General features: G+C 48.2%; 1 protein-coding gene across 3 annotated transcripts in view; it reads left to right on the top strand.

The window, feature by feature from the left end:
* The window catches only part of LOC138670853 (solute carrier family 26 member 10-like), a 140,049-nt gene that overhangs the window by 61,399 nt on the left and 57,823 nt on the right, over nucleotides 1-20,827 (top strand). For all 3 annotated transcript variants that reach the window (XM_069758580.1, XM_069758581.1, XM_069758582.1), the window contains exon 7: nucleotides 1,269-1,416. In XM_069758580.1, coding sequence (XP_069614681.1) covers nucleotides 1,269-1,416 — 148 coding nt within the window. The remainder of the gene's footprint in view (nucleotides 1-1,268; nucleotides 1,417-20,827) is intronic.

Genomic DNA, 20,827 nt, shown 5'->3' on the forward strand with positions numbered 1-20,827 from the left:
GTAATCTGATTAACCCCTTCATGACATATGATGTATTTATACGTCATATATCGTGTCTCCTCCTTTAATGTGGGCTCTGGCGCTGAGGCTGCGTCTTTCCAGCACATGTCAGATAATTTCATCAGCTGACATATACCCCTAACAGCCACCCGCAGCTGTTAACATGTTAAGTGCTGCTGTGAATCTGTTACGGAACTGCAACACGGAACTAGGGTAGAAGGGGGAAAACTTACCCTGAACTAAAACTAACCTGATACCCTACGATGGAGTGGGAGACCCATTCCTTGCGAATAGACCCCCCGACGATCCTAGGTTAATCTCAAGCGAAGACCTATAGATAAGGGGAAGAAGGTCCCTAAAAGATCTAAGGACTGGGGATAAAAACAGGTCACCTCCTAACAAAAAACACAGAGAAGGCTGCAGAAACCAACTGAAAATGGAAACTAAGGATAGCAGAACCAGAGGTCCCAGAACTGCACAATATCAAACACAGACAGCTATCAAAGCACCTAGCCAGAACTCTAGCGGATTAACACTGTTGTCCAGCAAGGACTGGGAGGCAGGTGCTGGGTAATAAAGAGTGATACAATCACCTGACCTAAGACAACCCAGCACCAGGGGAAAAAGACCAGCAGCCAGAAAACCACAACAAGACGGCGGATGGTCAAAAACAAAGCAGATTCTAACAGAAACTCTGACAGAGGCATTTAACATGATCGTCAAGAAGCGCTTCCCTGGCTCCGCCTATTGGCGCCCAGGTCACATGTCTGCGGGGCACCGATTAGTTGGCAGAGAACCGAACAAGGCCACTCAGGTCAGAAATAAAAATATTTCAAAATTTCTGTGAATTTTACAAGAGTCAATCTTTTTAATGTTATTGCAATTTGTCAGAATAAAAAATAAATTCTAGCTTTTAAGAAAGAAATGCCATGCAATAAAAAAAATGCCAATTTTTCACCTGGTAAATAGTCTACTGGTCTTTATGAACCTTTCACAAAGATAACATATCCATAATTCAAGTGTCATCTGTAGCCAATCATTGGCCTTGGTGATCTCAAACATACAAGCATCACTGCTGAAGCCAGTGACTGTCTGCAGAAGCAATGGTTTTGGAGTACAGGTCATTTACCTGAGTAGTGTCATTATTTTTTCTTTTAACCAATTTCCTGTTTCAAGACAACTTTTGTAAAATTGCAGACAAACTGTTCAAGGATTTAAAAGATGAAAACGATAGGACAGATATTTCAACATGTCTGCTTCTTTAACAGATTTCCGGTCCCAAAGCTTCCTGCGCTTGATGTCATTCCAAAAGTGATTGGAGACACTATCGCCATCACGTTTGTGGGTTATGCAGTGTCTGTATCACTTGCTATGATCTATGCAGAAAAACACAGATACAGCATTGATCCCAATCAGGTAAGACTATGTTTTATACTACTTTGTTAATCAAATTACGGTATTTTTTTATAACTAATGCATACCTGTAATTTCAGATAACTTTTCAGAATAAGCTGTCATGTTTGTGTATTTTGCATTTTTCACCAGTTTTCTGCTCTGCAGGCACTATCTCTAATTTTCAGTTGTCTTTGACCTAGTATGTAGGGACTAGCTGCTATGATGTATCTATACACAGTAGACAGTAACGTGGAGAGATTCCTCCTCTTCTTTCTCTGTGTAGGACATGTAGGGCAAAGTACTGCAGTGCGCAGGCGCCGGGCCTCTGACCTTTCCGGCGCCTGCGCACTGCAGTACTATCCTCTGCCCTCAAGAGGGCAGAGCAAAGTATGCCTGTGCCGGAGCCGTGGCTGAAGATCAGAAGAGGACGTCTTGTAATGAAGATGGGAGGCGCCGCAGCGGACCGGAGACGCCCATCCGACCTGACCAGCAGCGGGACCGCCCCTGGGTGAGTATAATATAACGTCTTTTTCTCCTCTTTCAGGTAACATCGGGGGCTTATCTACAGCATTACAGAATGCTGTAGATAAGCCCCTGATGCCGGTGGGCTTACCTCACCCGTGATTTTCGGGGTGACAGGTTCCCTTTAAAAGTAAGTGCAGCATCATGGAAGACATTGTACAGCAGTACTAAGCACTGTAGCTGTGAACCCAGCTATGGCATAATCTAACCCACTATATATAGCCCAATCTGCCCAGTCTTTGCTTGTTCTCTCATTCTGCTGCTCAACCCTCCTCCTGCTACTCTCTCTGAGTATAATAGGAGGTGTAACCTGATACCTCATTGTGCTGGTTGTTGCCTAAGGGTACCGTCACACAGTGAAATTTTGATCGCTACGACGGCACGATTCGTGACGTTCGAGCGATATATCCGTGACGTTCGAGCGATATCGCAATGTCTGACACGCTCCTGCGATCAGGAATCCCGCTGAGAATCGTACGTCGTAGCAGATCGTTTGAAACTTTCTTTCGTCGTCTAGTGTCCCGCTGTGGCGGCATGATCGCATGGTGTAACATATATCGTATACGATGTGCGCATAGTAACCAACGGCTTCTACATCGCACATACGTCATGAAATTATCGCTCCAGCGTCATACATTGCAAAGTGTGACAGCAGTCTACGACGCTGGAGCGATAGTGTTACGACGCTGGAGCGTCACGGATCGTACCGTTGTAGCGATCAAAATTTCACTGTGTGACGGTACCCTTAACCAAGGCAAATTTGTGCTGATTTTTGAAATGAGCAGTGATTTCAGTGATAAGCCAGAGAGGATAGAAGTGGCTGTAAAGTGGAGAAAGACACAGATTTAATTGATAAAACACATTACAATGTTTCTCATACTTGCCCGCACTATTAAAGTAAGTAAAGTTTGATTGAATGACTGCTACCATTTAAATTACGATATTCTTGTCTATGAAGTTTGCTCTGCATTCAGGTTTTATCATGACTAGTAGTGGAATGATAAATTAATATTGACTGGTATACCATGTATTCCAAGCATTTCATACCATTGTAGGTACCTTGATCACATTACAGGGATTGTCCAAGAAACTGAAACCCTGAGTAGCTGACACCATCCACAACCCCACCTGGGGAAGTTGTAGGAGGTCGCACTTCTTTAGTGAAACATCTATCACATTGTTATGCCAAGTCTTATGGCATGAGGGCTGTTGTAAAGGTAACAGAGGTGTGTGTCGAGTGTATGGTATGACATCCATATGACATACAAACATGGGCTGCATTATTGGGACACCTCTTATGTCAAACTAGCTGTTTCCAGCCAGCTAACGCTCGGCACGCTCATTGCTATCTAATTAACGCTGCTGGTGATTAAACTAAAGTAAATAATGACAACATTCAATAGCGCTTACGCAGGTGGTAAATTAACTTAAAATGAAGTTAATAACAATAATAATCATTAAAAATCTGAATAATACTAATAATACATTTTATTCACAGTGTAAAATCAAAAACAAACTGGATTCAGTAAGATGTGCGTTTTTATTTCATTCCAGCATCTAAACGAATTTCATAACGAAACATAAATTAAGTTAAAATTTCTCTGTAAATACAATTAAATGTATAGTCATTTTTGGCATTTTCAAAGATCTTTCCTTGACTTCTACCAGGTACAATTTAATGTGTGGGGACGGGATTATGTGTGGTAATGTGGTGGGGGGGATTATGTGTGATAATGTGGTGGGGGGGCGGGATTATGTGTGGTAATGTGGTGGGGGCGGGATTATGTGTGGTAATGTGGTGGGGGCGGGATTATGTGTGGTAATGTGGTGGGGGGTGGGATTATGTGTGGTAATGTGGTGGGGGGCGGGATTATGTGTGGTAATGTGGTGGGGGGCGGGATTATGTGTGATAATGTGGTGGGGGGTGGGATAATGTGTGGTAATGTGGTGGGGGGGCGGGATTATGTGTGGTGATGTGGTGGGGGCAGGATTATGTGTGGTAATGTGGTGGGGGGATTATGTGTGATAATGTGGTGGGGGGTGAGATTATGTGTGGTGATTTGGTGGGGGGCGGGATTATGTGTGGAAATGTGGTGGGGGGATTATGTGTGATAATGTGGTGGGGGGGCGGGATTATGTGTGGTAATGTGGTGGGGGGCGTGAATATGTGTGGTGATGTGGTGGGGGGCGGGAATATGTGTGGTAATGTGGTGGGGGCGGAATTATGTGTGGTAATGTGGTGGGGGGCGGGATTATGTGTGGTAATATGGTGGGGGGCAGGATTATGCGTGGTAATGTGGTGGGGGCGGGATTATGCATGGTGATGTGGTGGGGGAGGGATTATGCATGGTGATGTGGTGGGAGGGCAGGATTATGCGTGGTGATGTGGTGGGAGGTGGGATTATGCGTGTTGATGTGGTAGGGGGCGAGATTATGCATGGTGATGTGGTGGGGCGGGATTATGGGTGGTGATGGGGTGGGGTGTGGCATTATGGGTGGTGATGGGGTGGGGGGTGGGATTATGGGTGGTGATGGGGTGGGGGGGCGGGATTATGGGTGGTGATGGGGTGGGGGGGCGGGATTATGTGTGGTGATGGGGTGGGGGGGCGGGATTATGTGTGGTGATGGGGTGGGGGGGCGGGATTATGGGTGGTGATGGGGTGGGGGGCGGGATTATGGGTGGTGATGGGGTGGGGGGCGGGATTATGGGTGGTGATGGGGTGGGGGGCGGGATTATGGGTGGTGATGGGGTTGGGGGGTGGTATTATGGGTGGTGATGAAGTGGGGGGGCGGGATTATGGGTGGTGATGGGGTGGGGGGCGGGATTATGGGTGGTGATGGGGTGGGGGGCGGTATTATGGGTGGTGATGGGGTAGGGGGCGGGATTATGGGTGGTGATGGGGTGGGGGGGCAGGATTATGGGTAGTGGTGGGATGGGGGTGGGATTATGGGTGGTGATGGGGTGGGATTATGTGTGGTAATGGGGTGGGGGGTGGGATTGTGTGTGGTAATGGGGTGGGGGGCGAATTATGTGTGGTGATATGGTGGGGGGCGGGATTATGTGTGGTGATGTGGGGATTATGTGTGGTGGGGGGCGGGATTATGTGTGGTAATGGGGTGGGGGGCGGGATTGTGTGTGGTGATGTGGTGGGGGCGGGATTATGTGTGGTATTGTGGTGGGGGGCGGGATTATGTGTGGTGATGTGGTGGTGGGCGGGATTGTGTGTGGTAATGTGGTGGGGAGGTGGGATTATGTGTGGTGATGTGGTGGTGGGGGGATTGTGTGTGGTAATGTGGTGGGGAGGCGGGATTATGTGTGGTAATGTGGTGGGGGGCGGGATTATGTGTGGTAATGTGGTGGGGGCGAGATTATGTGTGGTAATGTGGTGGGGGGCGGGATTATGTGTGGTAATGTGGTGGGAGGTGGGATAATGTGTGCTAATGTGGTGGGGGGGCGGGATTATGTGTGGTGATGTGGTGGGGGCAGGATTATGTGTGGTAATGTGGTGGGGAGATTATGTGTGATAATGTGGTGGGGGGGCGATTATGTGTGGTGATGTGGTGGGGGGCGGGATTATGTGTGGAAATGTGGTGGGGGGATTATGTGTGATAATGTGGTGGGGGGGCGGGATTATGTGTGGTAATGTGGTGGGGGCATGAATATGTGTGGTGATGTGGGGGGTGGGAATATGTGTAGTAATGTGGTGGGGGCGGAATTATGTGTGGTAATGTGGTGGGGGGGCGGGATTATGTGTGGTAATATGGTGGGGGGCAGGATTATGCGTGGTAATGTGGTGGGGGCGGGATTATGCATGGTGATTTGGTGGGGGGAGGGATTATGCATGGTGATGTGGTGGGGGGGCAGGATTATGCGTGGTGATGTGGTGGGAGGTGGGATTATGCGTGGTGATGTGGTAGGGGGTGGGATTATGCATGGTGATGTGGTGGGGCGGGATTATGGGTGGTGATGGGGTGGGGTGTGGGGGCGGGATTATGGGTGGTGATGGGGTGGGGGGGCGGGATTATGGGTGGTGATGGGGTGGGGGGCGGGATTATGGGTGGTGATGGGGTGGGGGGCGGGATTATGGGTGGTGATGGGGTGGGGGGCGGGATTATGGGTGGTGATGGGGTTGGGAGGTGGTATTATGGGTGGTGATGAAGTGGGGGGGCGGGATTATGGGTGGTGATGGGGTGGGGGGCGGGATTATGGGTGGTGATGGGGTGGGGGGCGGGATTATGGGTGGTGATGGGGTGGGGGGCGGGATTATGGGTGGTGATGGGGTGGGGGGGCAGGATTATGGGTAGTGGTGGGATGGGGGTGGGATTATGGGTGGTGATGGGGTGGGATTATGTGTGGTAATGGGGTGGGGGGTGGGATTGTGTGTGGTAATGGGGTGGGGGGGCGAATTATGTGTGGTGATATGGTGGGGGGAGGGATTATGTGTGGTGATGTGGTGGGGATTATGTGTGGTGATGTGGTGGGGGGCGGGATTATGTGTGGTAATGGTGTGGGGGGCGGGATTGTGTGTGGTGATGGGGTGGGGGGCGGGATTGTGTGTGGTGATGGGGTGGGGGCGAGATTGTGTGTGGTGATGTGGTGGGGGCGGGATTATGTGTGGTGATGTGGTGGGGGGCAGGATTGTGTGTGGTAATGGGGTAGGGGCAGGATTGTGTGTGGTAATGGGGTGGGAGGCAGGATTATGTGTGATGTGGTGGGGGGCGGGATTGTGTGTGGTGATAGGGTGGGGGGCGGGATTATGTGTGATGTGGTGGGGGCGGGATTGTGTGTGGTGATAGGGTGGGAAGCGGGATTGTGTGTGGTAATGGGGTGGGGGGCGGGATTTTGTGTGGTGATGTGGTGGGGGGTGGGATTGTGTGTGGTGATGTGGTGGGGGCGGGATTGTGTGTGGTGATGTGGTGGGGGGCCGGATTGTGTGTGGTGATGTGGTGGGGGGCCGGATTGTGTGTGGTGATGTGGTGGGGGGCCGGATTGTGTGTGGTGATGTGGTGGCGGGCGGGATTATGTGTGGTGATGTGGTGGGGGGCAGGATTGTGTGTGGTGATGTGGTGGGGGGCAGGATTGTGTGTGGTGATGTGGTGGGAGGCAGAGCTTCTGTGCAGGGGGCAGGATTAGAAAGTAATCACGATGCCTCATATATATAGATCCTAACACTTGTTGTAGTTAAAATATTAGCAGCATTTAACAAATATTGCATTCTTTATTTAGCAATATCCTTAGGTTATACAAGGGGTCCCCAACCTGTGACTCAGGAGCCACATGTGTGGCTCACGCAAGACAGCCAGCTTCTTGTGTTAGCACCAGGCTTAGCACACAACTATGAAGGAAAGTTCATCAGATGATGACTTTTGTAAGTAGTCCTGCACAGAAAAGCAGGTCTGTTTGTATTATATACTGGTGGGGAGCAGAGGGTGAATATATTCAACTGGGGATAGGATAATATTGTGAGTTACAGGGGTGATTGAAGCTGAATGCAATAGTGTGGTGGGTGTACTTGATGCAAGAATACAGAAAGGAGTTAAAGTGTGAACCCATTGATGTAAGTATGATGCCTAAAAGGAGGGTGGTTGTGTAACAATTCCAACCCTCAGTGCTGATCTGTCTGTGCATTGATTGACAGCTCAGTTGTCCAGTTCAGTGCAGGTGACTGTGTTTTTATGGACAGCTCAGCCATCCAGTCTGAGATTGGGAGATGCTGAGCTCTCATCAGGTGCTCCCAGTTTCCTTGATTGTTGAGCTATCTAACTGAGCTGGCAGTCCCAAATAGCTGTCATCCGTAGCTTGAGCTAAGTGTAGTTGGATTACTCTGTGCCTTGTATTTTGCTTGTTGATATATCGCTGCCTAACCTTGGACTGGACCTCATTCTGACCATCCGTCTGTTTTGACCCATTTGCTCTGATTTGCTAGCTTACTGGTATTTTGACCTTGGACCATTACCTGACTACGACTTTGTTTCTTTCATCTGTTAATGCATACTCTCTTGGCTATTGACCATGGACTTCTTGACTATCCTGACTCGTGGCATGTTCTTAAGAAGTGCCTTAGCATCACAGTTGGTTTTGGCTTCCTTTCCATATTGAGACTGTGGGGCTTTTGTGTTATGAACAGGTGATTCAGAACCACAATGGACCTAGTGGTTAAGAGCACACAAAGTGACCTGATAGTTACTAACATAGGACGAGCTCTGAGACGTGGGAACTCTGCTGACCGCAATCCCTAATCCTATCATACCACACTAGAGGTAGCCGTGGATTGCGCCTAACGCTCCCTATGCAACTCGGCACAGCCTGAGAAACTAACTAGCCCTGAAGATAGAAAAATAAGCCTACCTTGCCTCAGACAAATTCCCCAAAGGAAAAGCAGCCCCCCACATATAATGACTGTGAGTTAAGATGAAAATACAAACACAGAGATGAAATAGATTTAGCAAAGTGAGGCCCGACTTACTGAATAGATCGAGGATAGGAAAGATAGCTTTGCGGTCAACACAAAAACCTACAAACAACCACGCAGAGGGGCAAAAAGACCCTCCGCACCGACTAACGGTACGGAGGTGCTCCCTCTGCGCCTCAGAGCTTCCAGCAAGCAAGAAAAACCAATATAGCAAGCTGGACAGAAAATATAGCAAACAAAAGTAACACAAGCAAAACTTAGCTTATGCAGGGCAGACAGGCCATATGTTGTGAATTCTGTGGCTGAGTTCACTTCTGTGGTCACAAGTGGTATTGCAGTCTCTGGGCTTCCTCCCTCAGGTGTTTTGGTGAGCTCGTTGGCTGCCTTGCTATTTAGCTCCACCTGAGTCTGTCTTCCTTGCTCCTTGTCAATGTTCCAGTGTTGGATCTGAGCTACTGCATCTTTCCTTGGGCCTGCTGCTCTGCTAGATAAGTGCTTCTAGTTTGTTTTCTGTTTTTTCTGTCCAGCTTGCTATTAACTTTTGCTGGAAGCTCTGAGAAGCAAAGGGGTGCACCGCCGTGCTGTTAGTTCGGCACGGTGGGTCTTTTTGCCCCTTTGCGTGGTTTTCGTTTTAGGGTTTTTTGTAGACTGCATAGTTCTCTTTGCTATCCTCGCTCTGTCTAGAATATCGGGCCTCACTTTGCTGAATCTATTTCATTCCTACGTTTGTCTTTTCATCTTGCTAACAGTCATTATATGTGGGGGGCTGCCTATTCCTTTGGGGTATTTCTCTGAGGTAAGTCAGGCTTGTATTTCTATCTTCAGGCTAGTCAGCTCCTCAGGCAGTGCCGAGTTGCATAGGTAGTGATAGGCGCAATCCACTGCTGCTTATAGTTGTGTGAGGATAGATCAGGTACTGCAGTCTACAGAGATTCCACGTCTCAGAGCTCGTCCTATTGTTTTTGGTTTTTGCCAGATCTCTGTATGTGCGCTGATTACTGCACGCTGTGTTGCCTGATTGCCAGCCATAACAGTACAAGGAGCCTCACCAATGATTCCCAATAGAGGGAAAAAAGAAATCCTGACATCATTTTTTTTTCTTAGCTCTGTCTTCAGTCTTTTTTTTCCCCTAGACATTAGAGTGCTTCAGGACACAGCTGTGGACATGGATATTCAGGCTCTGTGCTCCTCAATGGATAATCTCGTTGTAAATGTACAAAAGATTCAAGATACTATTGATCAGAAATCGATGCTAGAACCAAGAATTCCGATTCCTGATTTGTTTTTTGGTGACAGAACTAAGTTCCTGAGCTTCAGAAATAATTGTAAGCTATTTTTGGCCTTGAAACCTCATTCTTCTGGTAATCCTATTCAACAGGTTTTGATTATTATTTTTTTTTTGCGCGGCGACCCACAGGACTGGGCGTTTTCTCTTGCACCAGGAGATTCTGCATTGTGTAATGTTGATGCATTTTTCCAGGCGCTGGGATTGCTTTACGATGAGCCTAATTCAGTGGATCAAGCTGAGAAAAATCTGCTGGCTTTATGCCAGGGTCAGGATGATGTAGAAGTATATTGTCAGAAATTTAGGAAGTGGTCAGTACTCACTCTGTGGAATGAATCTGCACTAGCGGCTTTGTTCAGAAAGGGTCTCTCTGAAGCTCTTAAGGATGTAATGGTGGGATTTCCTATGCCTGCTGGTTTGAATGAGTCTATGTCCTTGGCCATTCAGATCGGTCGTCGCTTGCGCGAGCGTAAATCTGTGCACCATCTGGCGGCATTGTCTGAGAGTAAACCTGAGCCTATGCAGTGCGACAGGACTATGACTAAAGTAGAACGGCAAGAACACAGACGTCTGAACAGACTGTGTTTCTATTGTGGTGATTCTACTCATGCTATTTCTAATTGTCCTAAACGCACTAGGCGGTTCGATAGCTCTGCCGTTATTGGTACTGTACAGTCCAAATTCCTTTTGTCCATTACCTTAATGTGCTCTTTGTCATCGTATTCTGTCATGGCGTTTGTGGATTCAGGCGCTGCCCTGAATTTGATGGATTTGGATTATGCTAAACGTTGTGGATTTTTCTTGGAGCCTTTGCGGTGTCCTATTCCGTTGAGAGGAATTGATGCTACACCTTTGGCCAAGAATAAGCCTCAGTACTGGGCCCAGCTGACCATGTGCATGGCTCCTGCACATCAGGAAGTTATTCGCTTTCTGGTACTGCATAATTTGCATGATGTGGTCATGTTGGGGTTGCCATGGCTACAAACCCATAATCCAGTATTGGATTGGAACTCTATGTCGGTAACCAGCTGGGGTTGTCAGGGAGTACATGGTGATGTTCCATTTTTGTCTATTTCGTCATCCATTCCTTCTGACATCCCAGAGTTCTTGTCGGACTTTCAGGATGTATTTGAAGAGTCCAAGTCTGATGCCCTACCTCCGCATAGGAATTGTGATTGTGCTATCGATTTGATTCCTGGTAGTAAATTCCCTAAGGGTCGTTTATTTAATTTGTCCGTACCTGAACACACCGCTATGCGCAGTTATGTGAAGGAGTCCCTGGAGAAGGGACATATTCGCCCATCGTCGTCACCATTGGGAGCAGGGTTCTTTTTTGTAGCCAAGAAGGATGGTTCGCTAAGACCGTGTATTGATTACCGCCTTCTTAATAAGATCACTGTTAAGTTTCAGTATCCCTTGCCATTGATTTCTGACTTGTTTGCTCGGATTAAGGGGGCTAGTTGGTTTACTAAGATTGATCTTCGTGGTGCGTATAATCTGGTGAGAATCAGGCAGAGAGATGAATGGAAAACGGCATTTAATACGCCCGAGGGTCATTTTGAGTATCTGGTGATGCCGTTCGGACTTGCCAATGCTCCATCTGTTTTTCAGTCTTTTATGCATGACATTTTCCGTGAGTATCTGGATAAATTCTTGATTGTTTACTTGGATGACATTTTGATCTTCTCAGATGATTGGGAGTCTCATGTGAAGCAAGTCAGAATGGTTTTCCAGGTACTGCGTGCTAATTCCTTGTTCGTGAAGGGATCAAAGTGTCTCTTCGGTGTGCAGAAAGTTTCATTTTTGGGGTTCATCTTTTCCCCTTCTACTATCGAGATGGATCCGGTTAAGGTTCAGACCATCCAGGATTGGACTCAGCCGACATCTCTAAAAAGTCTGCAGAAATTCCTGGGCTTTGCTAATTTTTATCGTCGCTTCATCTGTAATTTTTCTAGCATTGCCAGACCATTGACCGATTTGACCAAGAAGGGTGCTGTTTTGGTTAATTGGTCTTCTGCTGCCGTGGAAGCTTTTCAGGAGTTGAAGCGTCGTTTTTGCTGTGCCCCTGTGTTGTGTCAACCTGATGTTTCTCTTCCGTTCCAGGTCGAGGTTGATGCTTCTGAGATTGGTGCAGGGGCGGTTTTGTCACAGAGAGGTTCTGGTTGCTCAGTGTTCAAACCATGTGCTTTCTTTTCCAGGAAATTTTCTGCTGCTGAGCGTAATTATGATGTGGGCAACCAAGAGTTGCTGGCCATGAAGTGGGCATTCGAGGAGTGGCGTCATTGGCTTGAGGGTGCTAAGCATCGCGTGGTGGTTTTGACTGATCATAAGAACCTTACTTATCTTGAGTCTGCCAAGTGCTTGAATCCTAGACAGGCCCGTTGGTCGTTATTTTTTGCTCGTTTTGATTTTGTGATTTCATACCTTCCGGGCTCTAAAAATGTGAAGGCGGATGCTCTGTCTAGGAGTTTTGTGCCCGACTCTCCGGGGTTGTCTGAGCCGGCGAGTATCCTCAAGGAAGGAGTCATTGTGTCTGCCATCTCCCCTGATTTGCGGAGAGTGTTGCAGAAATTTCAGGCTAATAAACCTGATCGTTGTCCGGCCGAGAAACTGTTCGTCCCTGATAGGTGGACTAGTAAAGTTATCTCTGAACTTCATTGTTCGGTGCTGGCCGGTCATCCAGGAATCTTTGGTACCAGGGAGTTGGTTGCTAGATCCTTCTGGTGGCCATCTCTGTCACGGGATGTGCGTGCTTTTGTGCAGTCCTGTGGAATTTGTGCTAGGGCTAAGCCCTGCTGTTCACGTGCCAGTGGGTTGCTTTTGCCCTTGCCGGTCCCAAAGAGGCCTTGGACACATATTTCGATGGATTTCATTTCTGACCTTCCCGTTTCTCAAAAAATGTCGGTCATTTGGGTGGTCTGTGATCGCTTTTCTAAAATGGTCCATCTGGTGCCCTTGGTTAAATTGCCTTCCTCCTCTGATTTGGTGCCTTTGTTCTTCCAGCATGTGGTTCGTTTACATGGCATTCCTGAGAATATTGTTTCTGACAGAGGTTCCCAGTTTGTCTCGAGGTTCTGGCGAGCCTTTTGTGGTAGGATGGGCATTGACCTATCTTTCTCCTCGGCCTTCCATCCTCAGACTAATGGCCAGACCGAACGAACCAATCAGACCTTGGAAACATATCTGAGATGTTTTGTTTCCGCTGACCAGGATGATTGGGTGTCATTTTTGCCGTTGGCTGAGTTCGCCCTTAATAATTGGGCCAGCTCGGCTACCTTGGTCTCTCCATTTTTCTGCAATTCTGGGTTCCATCCTCGTTTCTCTTCAGGACAGGTTGAGTCTTCGGACTGTCCTGGTGTGGATTCTATGGTGGACAGGTTGCAGCAGATCTGGACTCAGGTAGTGGACAATTTGACCTTGTCCCAGGAGAAGGCTCAGCTTTTCGCTAATCGCAGACGCCGTGTGGGACCCCGACTTCGTGTTGGGGATCTGGTTTGGTTATCTTCTCGTCATATTCCTATGAAGGTTTCCTCTCCTAAATTTAAACCTCGTTTTATTGGTCCGTATAGGATTTCTGAGATTCTCAATCCGGTGTCTTTTCGTCTGACCCTCCCAGACTCCTTTTCCATACATAATGTATTCCATAGGTCGTTGTTGAGGAGATACGTGGCACCTATGGTTCCATCTGTGGAGCCTCCTGCCCCTGTTTTGGTGGAGGGGGAATTGGAGTATATTGTGGAGAAGATTTTGGATTCTCGTGTCTCTAGACGGAAACTCCAGTATCTGGTCAAATGGAAGGGTTATGCTCAGGAAGATAATTCCTGGGTTTTTGCCTCTGATGTCCATGCCCCAGATCTTGTTCGTGCCTTTCATGTGGCTCATCGTGGTCGGCCTGGGGGTTCTGGTGAGGGTTCGGTGACCCCTCCTCAAGGGGGGGGTACTGTTGTGAATTCTGTGGCTGAGTTCACTTCTGTGGTCACAAGTGGTATTGCAGTCTCTGGGCTTCCTCCCTCAGGTGTTTTGGTGAGCTCGTTGGCTGCCTTGCTATTTAGCTCCACCTGAGTCTGTCTTCCTTGCTCCTTGTCAATGTTCCAGTGTTGGATCTGAGCTACTGCATCTTTCCTTGGGCCTGCTGCTCTGCTAGATAAGTGCTTCTAGTTTGTTTTCTGTTTTTTCTGTCCAGCTTGCTATTAACTTTTGCTGGAAGCTCTGAGAAGCAAAGGGGTGCACCGCCGTGCTGTTAGTTCGGCACGGTGGGTCTTTTTGCCCCTTTGCGTGGTTTTCGTTTTAGGGTTTTTTGTAGACTGCATAGTTCTCTTTGCTATCCTCGCTCTGTCTAGAATATCGGGCCTCACTTTGCTGAATCTATTTCATTCCTACGTTTGTCTTTTCATCTTGCTAACAGTCATTATATGTGGGGGGCTGCCTATTCCTTTGGGGTATTTCTCTGAGGTAAGTCAGGCTTGTATTTCTATCTTCAGGCTAGTCAGCTCCTCAGGCAGTGCCGAGTTGCATAGGTAGTGATAGGCGCAATCCACTGCTGCTTATAGTTGTGTGAGGATAGATCAGGTACTGCAGTCTACAGAGATTCCACGTCTCAGAGCTCGTCCTATTGTTTTTGGTTTTTGCCAGATCTCTGTATGTGCGCTGATTACTGCACGCTGTGTTGCCTGATTGCCAGCCATAACAGCCATAAGAACGATCCAGGAGAAAGCAAGACCAATACTGGAACATTGACTGGAGGCCAGGAACAAAGAACTAGGTGGAGTTAAATAGAGCAGCACCTAACGACTTAACCTCGTCACATGAGGAAGGAAACTCAGAAGCCGCAGCCCCACTCACATCCACCAGAGGAAGCTCATAGACAGAACCAGCCGAAGTACCACTCATGACCACAGGAGGGAGCTTGACCACAGAATTCACAACAGTACCCCATCCTTGAGGAGGGGTCACCGAACCCTCACCAGAGCCCCCAGGACGACCAGGATGAGCCAAATGAAAGGCACGAACCAGATTGGCAGCATGAACATCAGAGGCAAAGACCCAGGAATTACCCTCCTGACCATAACCCTTCCACTTAACCAAGTACTGGAGTTTCCGTCTCGAAATACGAGAATCCAAAATCTTCTCCACTATATACTCCAACTCCCCCTCAACCAAAACCGGGGCAGGAGGATCAACGGATGGAACCACAGGTGCCACGTATCTCCGCAACAATGACCTATGGAATACGTTATGGATGGATAAAGAAGCTGGAAGAGTCAAACGAAAAGACACAGGATTAAGAACCTCAGAAATCCTATACGGACCAATAAAACGAGGCTTAAACTTAGGAGAGGAAACTTTCATAGGAATATAACAAGATGACAACCAAACCAAATCCCCAACACGAAGTCGGGGACCCACACAGCGCCTGCGGTTAGCGAAACGTTGAGCCTTCTCCTGAGACAATGTCAAATTGTCCACCACATGAGTCCAAATCTGCTGCAACCTATCCACCACAGTATCCACACCAGGACAGTCAGAAGACTCAACCTGCCCTGAAGAGAAACGAGGATGAAAACCAGAATTGCAGAAAAACGGCGAAACCAAAGTAGCCGAGCTGGCCCGATTATTAAGGGCGAACTCAGCCAAAGGCAAAAAGGACACCCAATCATCCTGATCGGCAGAAACAAAACATCTCAGATATGTTTCCAAGGTCTGATTGGTTCGTTCAGTCTGGCCATTTGTCTGAGGATGGAAAGCCGAGGAAAAAGACAAATCAATGCCCATCCTAGCACAAAAGGCTCACCAAAACCTCGAAACAAACTGGGAACCTCTGTCAGAAATGATGTTCTCCGGAATGCCATGTAAACGAACCACATGCTGGAAGAACAATGGCACCAAATCAGAGGAGGAAGGCAATTTAGACAAGGGTACCAAATGGACCATCTTAAGGCCCCTTCACATTAAGCGACGCTGCAGCGATACCGACAACGATCCGGATCGCTGCAGCGTCGCTGTTTGGTCGCTGGAGAGCTGTCACACAGACCGCTCTCCAGCGACCAACGATGCCGGTAACCAGGGTAAACATCGGGTAACTAAGCGCAGGGCCGCGCTTAGTAACCCGATGTTTACCATGCTAAAAGTAAAAACAAACAAACACTAGATACTTACCTACAGCCGTCTGTCCTCCAGCGCTGCGCTCTGCTTCTCTGCACTCCTCCTGTACTGGCTGTGAGCCGGAAAGCAGAGCGGTGACGTCACCGCTCTGCTTTCCGGCTCACAGCCAGTACAGGAGGAGTGCAGAGAAGCAGAGCGCAGCGCTGGAGGACAGACGGCTGTAGATAAGTATGTAGTGTTTGTTTTTTTTACTTTTAGCATGGTAACCAGGGTAAACATCGGGTTACTAAGCGCGGCCCTGCGCTTAGTTACCCGATGTTTACCCTGGTTACCAGTGAAGACATCGCTGGATCGGTGTCACACACGCCGATCCAGCGATGTCAGCAGGAGTCCAGCGACGAAATAAAGTTCTGGACTTTATTCAGCGACCAACGATCTCCCAGCAGGGGCCTGATCGTTGGTCGCTGTCACACATAACGATTTCATTAACGATATCGTTGCTACGTCACAAATAGCAACGATATCGTTAACAATATCGTTATGTGTGAAGGTACCTTTAGAGAAGCGATCACAAACAACCCAAATGACCGACATTTTTTGAGAGACGGGGAGATCCGAAATAAAATCCATAGAGATATGTGTCCAGGGCCTCTTCGGGACCGGCAAGGGCAAAAGCAACCCACTGGCACGAGAACAGCAGGGCTTAGCCCGAGCACAAATCCCACAGGACTGCACAAACGAACACACATCCCGCGACAGAGACGGCCACCAAAAGGATCTAGCCACCAAATCTCTGGTACCAAAGATTCCAGGATGACCAGCCAACACCGAACAATAAACCTCAGAGATAACTCTACTCATCCATTTATCAGGGATAGTTTCTCCGCTGGGCAACGGTCAGGTCTATTAGCCTGAAATTTTTGCAGCACCCGCCGCAAATCAGGGGAGATGGCAGACAAAATTACCCCCTCTTTGTGAATACCCGCCGGCTCAGACAAACCCGGAGAGTAGGGCACAAAACTCCTAGACAGGGCATCCGCCTTCACATTTTTAGAGCCCGGAAGGTACGAAACCACAAAGTCAAAACGGGAGAAAAACAGCGACCAACGAGCCTCTCTAGGATTCAACCGTTTGGCAGACTTGAGATAAGTCAAGTTCTTGTGATCAGTCAAGACCACCACGCGATGCTTAGCTCCTTCAAGCCAATGACGCCACTCCTCGAATGCCCACTTCATGGCCAGCAACTCTCGATTGCCAACATCATAATTACGCTCAGCAGGCGAAAACTTCCTGGAAAAGAAGGCGCATGGTTTCATCACCGAGTCATCAGAACTTCTTTGCGACAAAACAGCCCCTGCTCCAATCTCAGAAGCATCAACCTCGACCTGGAACGGGAGCGAAACATCTGGTTGGCACAACACAGGGGCAGAAGAAAAATGACGCTTCAACTCTTGAAAAGCTTCCACAGCAGCAGAAGACCAATTGACCACATCAGCACCCTTCTTGGTTAACTCAGTCAACGGTTTAGCAATACTAGAAAAATTATTGATGAAGCGACGATAAAAATTAGCAAAGCCCAGGAACTTTTGCAGACTCTTCAGAGATGTCGGCTGAGTCCAATCATAAATGGCCTGAACTTTAACAGGGTCCATCTCGATAGTAGAAGGGGAAAAAATGAACCCCAAAAATGAAACCTTCTGAACACCAAAGAGACACTTTGACCCCTTCACAAACAAAGAATTCGCACGCAGAACCTGGAACACCATTCTGACCTGCTTCACGTGAGACTCCCAATCATCCGAGAAGACCAAAATATCATCCAAGTATACAATCAGGAATTTATCCAGGTACTCTCGGAAGATGTCATGCATAAAGGACTGAAACACTGATGGAGCATTAGAAAGCCCGAATGGCATAACCAGCTACTCAAAATGGCCCTCGGGCGTATTAAATGCTGTTTTCCATTCATCGCCCTGTTTAATACGCACAAGATTATACGCACCACAAAGATCTATCTTGGTGAACCAACTAGCCCCCTTAATCCGAGCAAACAAATCAGACAGCAGCGGCAAGGGATCCTGAAATTTGACCGTGATTTTATTTAGAAGGCGGTAATCAATACAAGGTCTCAGCGAACCATCCTTCTTGGCCACAAAAAAGAACCCTGCTCCCAATGGCGACGATGACGGGCGAATATGACCCTTCTCCAAGGATTCCTTTACGTAACTCCGCATAGCGGCGTGCTCAGGCACAGACAAATTAAACAGTCGACCTTTAGGAAACTTACTACCAGGAATCAAATCGATAGCACAATCACAATCCCTATGCGGAGGTAGGGCACTGGACTTGGGCTCATCAAATACATCCCGGTAATCCGACAAGAACTCTGGGACCTCAGAAGGGGTGGATGATGAAATAGACAGAAAAGGAACATCACCATGTACCCCCTGACAACCCCAGCTGGACACAGACATTGATTTCCAATCCAATACTGGGTTATGGACTTGTAGCCATGGCAACCCCAACACGACCACATCATGCAGATTATGCAACACCAAAAAGCGAATATCCTCCTGATGCGCAGGAGCCATGCACATGGTCAGCTGGGTCCAGTACTGAGGCTTATTCTTGGCCAAAGGCGTAGCATCAATTCCTCTCAATGGAATAGGATACTGCAAGGGCTCCAAGAAAAACCCACAGCGCCTAGCATACTCCAAGTCCATCAAATTCAGGGCAGCGCCTGAATCCACAAATGCCATGACAGAATAGGATGACAAAGAGCAGATCAAAGTAACAGACAAAAGAAATTTCGACTGTACCGTACCAATGGTGGCAAACCTAGTGAACCGCTTAGTGCGTTTAGGACAATCGGAGATAGCATGAGTGGAATCACCACAGTAAAAACACAGCCCATTCTGACGTCTGTGTTCTTGCCGTTCAGCTCTGGTCAAAGTCCTATCGCACTGCATAAGCTCAGGTCCATGCTCAGATAATAACGCCAAATGGTGCACAGTATTACGCTCACGCAAGCGTCGACCGATCTGAATGGCCAAAGACATAGACTCATTCAGACCAGCAGGCATAGGAAATCCCACCATGACATCCTTAAGGGCTTCAGAGAGACCTTTTCTGAAAATTGCTGCCAGCGCACATTCATTCCATTGAGTGAGCACAGACCACTTCCTAAACTTCTGACAATATATCTCTACCTCATCCTGACCCTGAGACAGAGCCAGCAAATTTTTCTCTGCCTGATCCACTGAATTAGGTTCATCATACAGCAATCCGAGCGCCAGAAAAAACGCATCAATATTACATAATGCAGGATCTCCTGGCGCAAGGGAAAATGCCCAGTCTTGAGGGTCGCCACGTAATAAAGAAATAATGATCTTAACTTGTTGAACTGGGTCACCAGAGGAGCGGGGTTTCAAAGCCAGAAACAGTTTACAATTATTCTTAAAACTCAGAAACTTAGCTCTATCTCCAGAAAACAAATCAGGAATAGGAATTCTTGGCTCTAACATAGAATTCTGAACCACAAAGTCTTGAATATTTTGTACTCTTGCAGTGAGATGATCCACACAAGAAGACAGATCTTTAATGTCCATCACTACACCTGTGTCGTGAACCACCCAAATGTCTAGGGGAAAAGAGAGACAAAACACAGTGCAAAGAAAAAAAAATGGTCTCAGAACTTCTCTTTTCCCTCTATTGAGAAGCATTAGTACTTTGGGCCTCCAGTACTGTTATGAACAGGTGATTCAGAACCACAATGGACCTAGTGCTTAAGAGCACACAAAGTGACCTGATAGTTACTAACATAGGACGAGCTCTGAGACGTGGGAACTCTGCTGACCGCAATCCCTAATCCTATCATACCACACTAGAGGTAGCCGTGGATTGCGCCTAACGCTCCCTATGCAACTCGGCACAGCCTGAGAAACTAACTAGCCCTGAAGATAGAAAAATAAGCCTACCTTGCCTCAAATTCCCCAAAGGAAAAGGCAGCCCCCCACATATAATGACTGTGAGTTAAGATGAAAATACAAACACAGAGATGATTATGGGTGGTGATGGGGTGGGGGGCGGGATTATGGGTGGTGATGGGGTGGGGGGCGGGATTATGGGTGGTGATGGGGTGGGGGGCGGGATTATGGGTGGTGATGGGGTGGGAGGGCAGGATTATGGGTAGTGGTGGGATGGGGGTGGGATTATGGGTGGTGATGGGGTGGGATTATGTGTGGTAATGGGGTGGGGGGTGGGATTGTGTGTGGTAATGGGGTGGGGGGGCGAATTATGTGTGGTGATATGGTGGGGGGAGGGATTATGTGTGGTGATGTGGTGGGGATTATGTGTGGTGATGTGGTGGGGGGCGGGATTATGTGTGGTAATGGTGTGGGGGGCGGGATTGTGTGTGGTGATGGGGTGGGGGGCGGGATTGTGTGTGGTGATGGGGTGGGGGCGAGATTGTGTGTGGTGATGTGGTGGGGGCGGGATTATGTGTGGTGATGTGGTGGGGGGCAGGATTGTGTGTGGTAATGGGGTAGGGGCAGGATTGTGTGTGGTAATGGGGTGGGAGGCAGGATTATGTGTGATGTGGTGGGGGGCGGGATTGTGTGTGGTGATAGTGTGGGGGGCGGGATTATGTGTGATGTGGTGGGGGCGGGATTGTGTGTAGTGATAAGGTGGGAAGCTGGATTGTGTGTGGTAATGGGGTGGGGGGCGGGATTTTGTGTGGTGATGTGGTGGGGGTGGGATTGTGTGTGGTGATGTGGTGGGGGCGGGATTGTGTGTGGTGATGTGGTGGGGGGCCGGATTGTGTGTGGTGATGTGGTGGGGGGCCGGATTGTGTGTGGTGATGTGGTGGGGGGCCGGATTGTGTGTGGTGATGTGGTGGCGGGCGGGATTATGTGTGGTGATGTGGTGGGGGGCAGGATTGTGTGTGGTGATGTGGTGGGGGGCAGGATTGTGTGTGGTGATGTGGTGGGAGGCAGAGCTTCTGTGCAGGGGGCAGGATTAGAAAGTAATCACGATGCCTCATATATATAGATCCTAACACTTGTTGTAGTTAAAATATTAGCAGCATTTAACAAATATTGCATTCTTTATT

This window comes from Ranitomeya imitator, chromosome 3, assembly GCF_032444005.1.
Source record: "Ranitomeya imitator isolate aRanImi1 chromosome 3, aRanImi1.pri, whole genome shotgun sequence".
Taxonomy (NCBI): Eukaryota; Metazoa; Chordata; class Amphibia; order Anura; family Dendrobatidae; genus Ranitomeya; species Ranitomeya imitator.